Source organism: Oryzias latipes, chromosome 6, assembly GCF_002234675.1.
Source record: "Oryzias latipes chromosome 6, ASM223467v1".
Taxonomy (NCBI): Eukaryota; Metazoa; Chordata; class Actinopteri; order Beloniformes; family Adrianichthyidae; genus Oryzias; species Oryzias latipes.
This window is the reverse complement of record NC_019864.2, coordinates 22,286,937-22,295,331: the sequence shown is the minus strand read 5'-3', so window position 1 is coordinate 22,295,331 and position 8,395 is coordinate 22,286,937. Positions and strand designations below refer to the sequence as shown.

Here is an 8,395-nt window from a genome sequence, read left to right as displayed (position 1 = left end):
TGCTAGTGGTTTACACCTCGTATGCGCCGTGATAACAAATTGCTCAGTGAAAGCTAATGAAAAAGGGCGGAAAATCCCTCTCGCATGTCTAACACACAGTCTTCACACAGTCCATCCTCAGCATTTATTCTTCCAAGAACCCCGCCCCACCCTGACCCACTCATTATATTAGTTAAGTGATATATAACTGTTAGTGGCCTGCTTCTGTCCTTTGCCTCCTTGCCACAACCAGTAAGAGATGAATGTTGCCATTACAAAAGTGATAATACTCGGTCGGAACATTTGGTAAAACTGTGGAACAATGAAAAAAACATATATCAAAAACACTTTTAACGAATAGTGCTAATTGGTTTCCAGAGGCAAGATGTCCTATTCTCCTTCTGCTAAGTAATGTCATCTAATAATATTTCATCATGTCCGCGTACCTCAGTAACGAGTAATAGATTAATGCATTTATGTGCTCATTAACTGACAATGCTCTGCGCCGCGTTCTCTTGATTAATATCACACATTAAACTGTATAGCCATAGGTAATGGAACCCCAGGTCTCCATTACAGACCCAAGTTTAATTCCTGCAGGAAACTATTCTTGTCATCTGCTTGCTGTGGATTTTCCTACTTCCTATAAAGTAATGTTAGAGTTGTTTTTTTTACTAAAAATGTTTAAAAATGACTTTAGTTAAATATATCAAGAAGAAAAGCATAAAAGATGTTGTCTCGTTTGGGTAAAATATTACACACTTCCAGAGTTTCTTGCTAGGGTAAAAGCATCTGCTGAATTAATGTTAAGCAATATTTACTGCATTGCATGATAGCCATAATGAAGTGCATTTACAGAAATTAACTGTAACTGTGATTCACAGGTTTACTGGAATGTTTGCAGCATTTATAGGTGAAAATGACATGAAAGGCTAATATCTTAAAATCCCAATATGGGAAAGTTTGTATGCTAACTCATCACTCTTTAGATCTTAAGAATAATGAACTGTTTATTTATTGTAAAGCACGTTTTAGAAGTGATTTGAGGTGATCACTTATACGGTGCAGGCGACTGATTTAAAGTATTGGATTTAACAGGGAGCCCTCTAATCAGAATCATGGCTAAATCAATAGCTGGCACTGCCTGAGGTCCTGTTCATGCTTCAGTGTACACATCTGAAGTAAACTGCCCCGCTTTGAAACAGTCCGGTCATTTGCTTAAAGAAAATCGAGACCTACTGCAATGAGAAGGACTGCTGAGATAAACTTAAGGAGACAGGCAAGATAAAGGAGGCAAGGAGCGGAATGGAAGGAGGTGTGGGGGTGTTGATCAATGAGAGGCTTGAGGGTGGGTAAAAACTATAAAGGAGGTTTTTCTCACTCAGGGCGTCAGTCAATCAAGCTTCAAGGCTGCAACAAAGGGTCAACGTGTCAGAGACCTCTACCTGATCCAGATGTGAGATCCAGCTGCAGAGCTGCCCCTTGTCACTTCCCCTTCCCGTCCAACACCTCCTTTTGTCTTATCTCCGCTTTACAGCAAAGAAGCTCCACAGCAGTAGTGGTTCCTTATACTTTAAAATACCTGTGGAGAACAGAAGATGAATGTTGAGGATGAGTGGGACATGCACATCCTCTTCATGACTTTGTGTTGCCTATCAAGTCACATCTCATGTGAGACTAAATGAAGCAGGCCTGGAGAAAGGCTCCAACTACATCTGGCCGGTCGCCAAAACACAAAGCAGTTCTTGGCAAGCCACCATTTATCCAGAGTACTCAACCTTGCTGCACAGATCCAAGAGCGGCACTCGTGGCAAAGAGAAGTAGATAAAAGGAAGGTACCACCTGATGTGGAGTACAAAGAAGTTTTTAGAACAGGTGTTTTTACTCTAGTAAAAAGCAGTAGAACAAGTGTTTTTCAGGGACAACTGATTTTACATGATTTTAAGTAAATGCAAAAAAAAAAGCTTTATAGAATGATTTCTGTAATTTCTTTCATTCTTTCTGCTTCCATAAAATGAAAAACTAAATGTGACTTCTTTAACTTCTTCAGTCTATTTTTCCTTTACAGTACATACCCCTGATTTGATCCGTGGCCCATGTCTATTGACAATGATCAGCACACAGAATTGATCTTAGCAAGTTAAGTTTATGTGTACAGCACATATTTTGTACAAAGACAATCCAAAGTACTTTACATAAAACATTAAAAGAGTGTTTCAACTGAGTGTTTCAACTTTTGACTTTGGGAACTAACAAAAGACCGTAGATGACCAGAGGTCTGACATACTTGGTCAGGAGCTTTCAAAGCTTTTATGATCCAGCGACAAACTATTTCTGTTTTTAACAGTTCTTGTGGCATTTTTCTCATTATGGAAGACATTCATAAAGAAAATTAAGATGAAAATTTTATTTCTTCGCACTTCTTTCTTCAAATTATTGTGAATTAGGAGCAGTCAAAAAAAGAGCTTTTTTGAGTTGTAGAAATGACAAAGGGTGGGCAACAAACTCCCTGCTCTGAGTTCAGCAATGGTAAAGGGAAGTAGGGGCGGGGCTGCTCAACACCAACAGTCCCTCCCACAACACAGAGACAAATTTCTAATGAACAACTATCACTCTGCAGACTCTATGGCCAAGAAAAGAAAAAAAACTTTTTTGGGGACCAAAAATGGCATAATCATAATTAAAAGACACCTGGAAACGCTTACAATAGATTATAGGTCGATCGCTGAGGGAATTTAAAGTCTATCCCCTGGCAGACAGTCAGCCAGTTTAAAGGACATGTCACACTCCAGACTCCAGACATTTTTCGCACATTGAACAAATGAAAATTAGACATGCGTGGAAATTTGCGTGGAAAAAGTGAGAAGAATTGTGGTCTGTCCGTGAACTTTTTACAGATGTATCAAGAATTACCCACATTAAAACCCTGGAAGAAGTACGAATAAATAATGCAAAGAAGTAAATCAATGTAGAACATGAACCGTGCATGATTGTTGCGCTTTTTATAAGCAGTTTACTAGTGATTTGCCGCCAATTACATAATATAAATGGTGCACCATATACTTGATATAAAAAGTTATGGAACATGCATGAAAGTCTGTTAGACACATGTGGACGTACGTGGAACGGTCATGGAAAGTCACAAACGTGCATAGCCCTTGCATCTTGCAACATTTGCAAAGAGTTGTGTAAGATTTACATAACAATAGATAATACATTTAACCATCTCAAAACCGAATCCACGTAAACCTTGAAAACCTCGATGGACATCTGCCCACATCGACGTATGACATATGTAAGAAACACATGAATTACGTATATCACGCACGCATCATGACAGACCAAAATTTCATATATGGAAAATGCGCAAACTGTACGCAGTGGCTTCGTGATATGTCTTTAAAAATCTAAGGCCTGGGCTGAAGTGTTTTAATTTTTTAGGTGGACCACACTAGGTAAGGAAAACCTTAAAAGCATGCTACCCTGTTGCCTCATAACTGATTATAAACTATTTTATTTGTTCCAGCCGAATACTCCACATTATTAAAAAAGTATCTCACACTTGAAATAAAATTAATCATTTGATTAGTAACCCAAAATGACTGTCTTCTAGGTCTTGTATAATTAGACACCAACCATCTTGCATCATCCCCTATCAACCAGTAGGAGGTGGAAGCTGCATTGGCTCTCATTGCCAATCTCAACAAGCGGAGCAATTATCATAACATTAAATAGTGATAAACACCACAGCGCAGTGATCATCAGAACATCTGGGCTGTCGCCACGTCATCAGTCAAAGCCACACCTCGGGGAAGCGGCAGTCAGGGAATGATACATTACCGAGGACAGAAACAGGTGCTACAGTAGATTCTAATTATTTTGCTCTATCAATTATGTACAGATCCTCACATTGCCTGGGGTCTGCCACACACTGCTAAGCATCCTAACCCCCACCACCACCCCTCCACTCTCTGCACCAGCTCATCTAGGGCTGCATGGCACATCGATTTGTACAGACGTCTTCAGGTTTGATTTAAAACAGTTTATTTTTTTGAGGTTGAATTCGTAGGAGCAGTTCTAAAAAATAAATAAGGCAAAAATGTCTGCATGTCCCACTTACATTTGTTTCATTACACACGGACTGGTGACAGGAGGGGATTCTTTCGTCTTCCTCGCAGCAGTAGCTGCATTTGGCTCAGACTCACAGGTGTGCTGCTGTTTTGTGTTTTTGAGCTGTAACGGTCTTCCAGGCACTTGTGGTTCCTGCCTTTGTTTTTGCACACCCCTCCAGTTCTCTCTCAGCTTTTCAGTGCACAAAAACATTATGCTCATAAGTAGGCAGACAGCTGTTTCCACTTTTTTTTTTTTTTTTCACTTGGTATTCAGTATTTGTCACTCATACGGGGGAAGTTTCTTCTACAGCGGGTCTTATCTTTTAAACTCAGGCACATGCAAAGGCATTTCAGACAGAACTGGCTGCTCTCATGTATTCATTATAGTCGAGGAAAAGTGTTTTCTTTCTCTTTACTTTCCCCCTTCTCTTGCAAGCCACAGCATTGCACAACAATGTCTTTTGGTGTATCAGTGACTAATACCTACAGCATGCTGTTCAGATGTTGGAGTCAAAGGCTTACAGTGACAGATAGTAGGAGAACAACGGGGAAGGGAGTGGTCTGCATGTGCGAAAAGACTTTTAAAGCACAAGATGCATGTGCAGCACTGAAAGCTGCAAAAGTATAGCTTTCTTCAATTTTTTTTTTTTTTATTGAACTGTCCGAGGTTCAATTAAAACACTAAAAAACTTAATATGGGAAAAAAAAATCACAAATGTCTTCTCATTAGCCTGTGTAAAACAATTAAGTTTTTGGATTTTTAAACTTTGTAAAAACAAATTGAAGTCAAATTATATAAAGTTCATCATTATGGAAGAAATGTGAATGGTGTGTCTCATTGGAGAATTTCTCATGGTTTTTTTTTTAGGTTTCTGTTTTATTTAGTTGATATACTTCCACCTTTTTGAAGATATTAAAGCCCTCCTTGCAATGCTTCAACATAAGGTTTCTGAGTAAAATGTTTTTTTGAATTATATATCCAGTGACTGTTACCAGCACTCCATCCATCTTCAGAACCCGCTGAATCCCTTTCGGGGTCACAGGGTTGCTGAAGCCAATCCAGCTACTGTTGGATGAATGTGGGGTACATCCTGAATAGGTCACCAGTCTGCTGCAGGGACACGTACTCACACACATGCACACCTAGGGGCAATTTAGAGACACCAATTAATCAATGAAACCTGATTTTTAACTGTAGGATGAACCCAGAGTGTCTGAAGAAAACCCATGCATGCTCAGAGAGATCATGCAAACTCAAACAGAAAGGGGATTCGAACCAGAGCCTTCTCGCTGAGAGGCAAGAGTGCAAACACTACACCCCCGACTGTTAGCAAGTTTGTCTAAATCCAGACTTTTAATTTATACATTGCATGTATGTTTTGAAGACAGCAAAAAGAAAAACAGCATTTTACTTGTTTTGTCCTGAAGCAAAAATCATACTAGAATAATTTTGTCATTCAAATGTCATTCAATTATTTCATTGTTTATTCATAAAATACATTTTTTCATTCACAGAAAAAGAAATTTGTGCAAAAATGTTAAATGCAACTTTTTCCTGAAAGTTTTCAATATAGTAAACATTTCAAGTATGATCTATAAAGAGTTTAATGCATGACTAAAAGAAATTGGTTTTATATGCAGCTTAAAGCAGAGATATCACTGAAGTAACTTGCCCAGAGCATTCAAGCAGAACACCTGGCAGTGAGGAGCAGTCACAGACTGTTAACCTCAAGATGTGATAGTGTCTGTGAGTCAACGGAGCTTCAAAAACTCTGCCACTTTCTGCTTTTGTCACAGTTCAACTACATAAAGAGATCTTAAGCTTCATTGCTTCATTCAAGAAAGTCTAAGATTCTCAAAAAAAGTGACTTCGGATCACACAACTGCCTGTGAGGTAGGTAAAATACAATTATCCTACTGAGTGAGAGCTTTGATTGGTAGTATTCTTCCATGAAAATATGTTTGTTGGAGGTAAAATATGTCTTTCATATTTTAGTCATGGTATTCTGATTTAAATTTTTGACATTTAAAAGTGAACTTAGTTTTGGTCATTTCTGTTGTTAAATAAAAATGTTCATAATGTGAAACCTCAAATCTTAAAACTAAATGTTGTTGTTCAGTGAACCTCAGTGCTGTAACGCCAATATCAGGTTAACGTAGGTCATGTGTTCATTCAGATGGGTGTGTAGAGGATGTAACATTAAACATTATTGATAATATTATTACAAAATGGACTAAAGTCAGTATAGACATTGGTATTTTCTTTGCCAAACTGACGAAAAACAGTCACATTACATCACGGTGGGAGTTTTTTTTCTGCTTGCTTTATCAACATGTGTAATAAACAGGAAGTAAAACATTTAAACCTCCACGATGAAAAATAACACCAGCTGAGTGACCCTGTTTGTATGTGTGTTCTTGTTGTTTTGACTCAGGCACCTGCTGGATCATGAGTCTCCAGCCACTGACTCCAGTGAACTGTGCAGGCCTCCTGCAGCCTGGCTGCTCCCTCCTACAGCTAGATGGAGAAGTTCTCTTGTTTGGCCAGAAAGGATGGCCCAAGCGTTCATGTCCGACAGGTGTATTTGGTGTACGCTTTAAAAAGGGTGAGATAAAGCTGAGGCCCATTTCTTTCTCCAATGACTCGTGCTACCTCCCCCCGTTACGCTGTCCAGCTGTCTGTCGTCTTGACCCTTACGATGGCCTGCCAGAGAGTTATCTCATTCATGGCGGCCGGACCCCAAACAATGAAATCGCATCCAGCCTGTACCTGCTGACTGTAGACAGCCGCGGTTGTAACCGCAAACTGACCCTCAAGTGCAAGGAGAAAGAGCTGGTGGGAGATGTTCCGGGGGCTCGATATGGCCACACCATGAGCATGATTCAAAGCCGGGGAAAGTCTGCATGCATATTATTTGGGGGTAGGTCTTACATGCCTGCAGGGGAACGAACCACTGAGAGCTGGAACAGTGTTGTTGACTGTCCTCCCCAGGTTTTCCTCTTTGACCTCGAATTTGGGTGCTCGTCTGCTCACACTTTGCCAGAGCTCAGTGATGGACAGTCTTTCCATTTGGCTCTTTCCAGAGAGGATAGTGTGTACTTCATCGGGGGCCACTCACTCTCCTCCGACTCACGCCCACCTCGACTGTTTCGCCTGCGTGTCGAGCTCCTGCAGGGCAGCCCACTGCTGTCCTGTGAGACCCTGGACACGGGCCTATCCATCTCTAGTGCCATAGTCACTCGCACAGGTCCCGCTCACAGATTTATCGTCTTAGGGGGATATCAGTCGGATTCTCAGAAGAGGATGAATTGCAGCACTGTTGTTTTGGATTCGAAGGGAATCCACTTTGAGACCTTAGACCAACCCAAGTGGACTCCAGATATTATTCACAGTCGCACCTGGTTTGGGGGAAGCTCTGGAGAAAGCCGCATCCTCCTGGCCGTTCCCACTGAGGGACGGCAATCCCAGCCTGACACGCACTATTTTTATCACGTGAGCTTCCAAACAGAGGGAGAAAACCAGGATGAAGAAGGACTCCAGGCCTGCAGCCAAGAGTCAACAGATTATGACAACTCTACGCCTCTTGAAGACTCAGAGGAGCTCTACTTTGGTCGGGAGCCACATGAGCTGGAGGACAGCAGCGACGGAGACGAAGACACCTACAATGAAGAAGATGAGGAGGATGAGTCACAAACAGGCTATTGGATCAAATGCTGCCTTGGCTGTCAGGTGGACCCCAACACATGGGAGCCATACTACTCCACAGAGCTCCACCGCCCTGCCATGATCTTCTGCTCCAGGGGGGAGGGGGGTCACTGGGTCCATGCCCAGTGCATGGAGCTGTCAGAGACCCTGTTAGTTAAGCTTTCTCAAGGCAGCAAAAAGTACTTCTGTCTGGATCACGGAGGCCTACCCTACCAGGAGATGACCCCACCTCGACAAACCATGCCCCTGAAGCGTACACCCATGAAGGTGAAAGACAGAAAAACTCCTCTGATGATTAAAATGTCCCCTACCAAAAAACGCTTTTTCAAAAGGCTTTTTTAATGGCTGATTTTCTTTGTTAAAAGAATTATCACGCATCCCATGAATATATTTTTAACAACTCAGAAAGGAAAAGTGAAATTTTCTGTTCGTTCCCTGTATTTCTTGGCTGTTTAAGTAATTATTTTGCATTATTTAAAGTTGTGTGGTTTTCCTTAATCATAACATTGTTTTTAAAGCTCCTGTAAAATGAAATGCTTTGTACTAGTCATGAAAGTATAATTCTATTTTGTTATTAAAATAAAAAACAAAAAAAAGA

The 8,395-nt window shown here is 40.8% G+C and overlaps 1 protein-coding gene across 1 annotated transcript; it reads left to right on the top strand.

Annotated features, from left to right (window-relative positions):
* The first annotated feature begins 5,579 nt into the window (after positions 1 to 5,579).
* Positions 5,580 to 8,395, top strand: rag2 (recombination activating 2). Its single transcript, XM_004069726.4, has 2 exons — positions 5,580 to 5,985; positions 6,527 to 8,395. The coding sequence occupies exon 2, from the start codon at positions 6,541 to 6,543 to the stop codon at positions 8,137 to 8,139; it is 1,599 nt and encodes a 532-aa protein (XP_004069774.1). The 5' UTR covers positions 5,580 to 5,985; positions 6,527 to 6,540; the 3' UTR covers positions 8,140 to 8,395.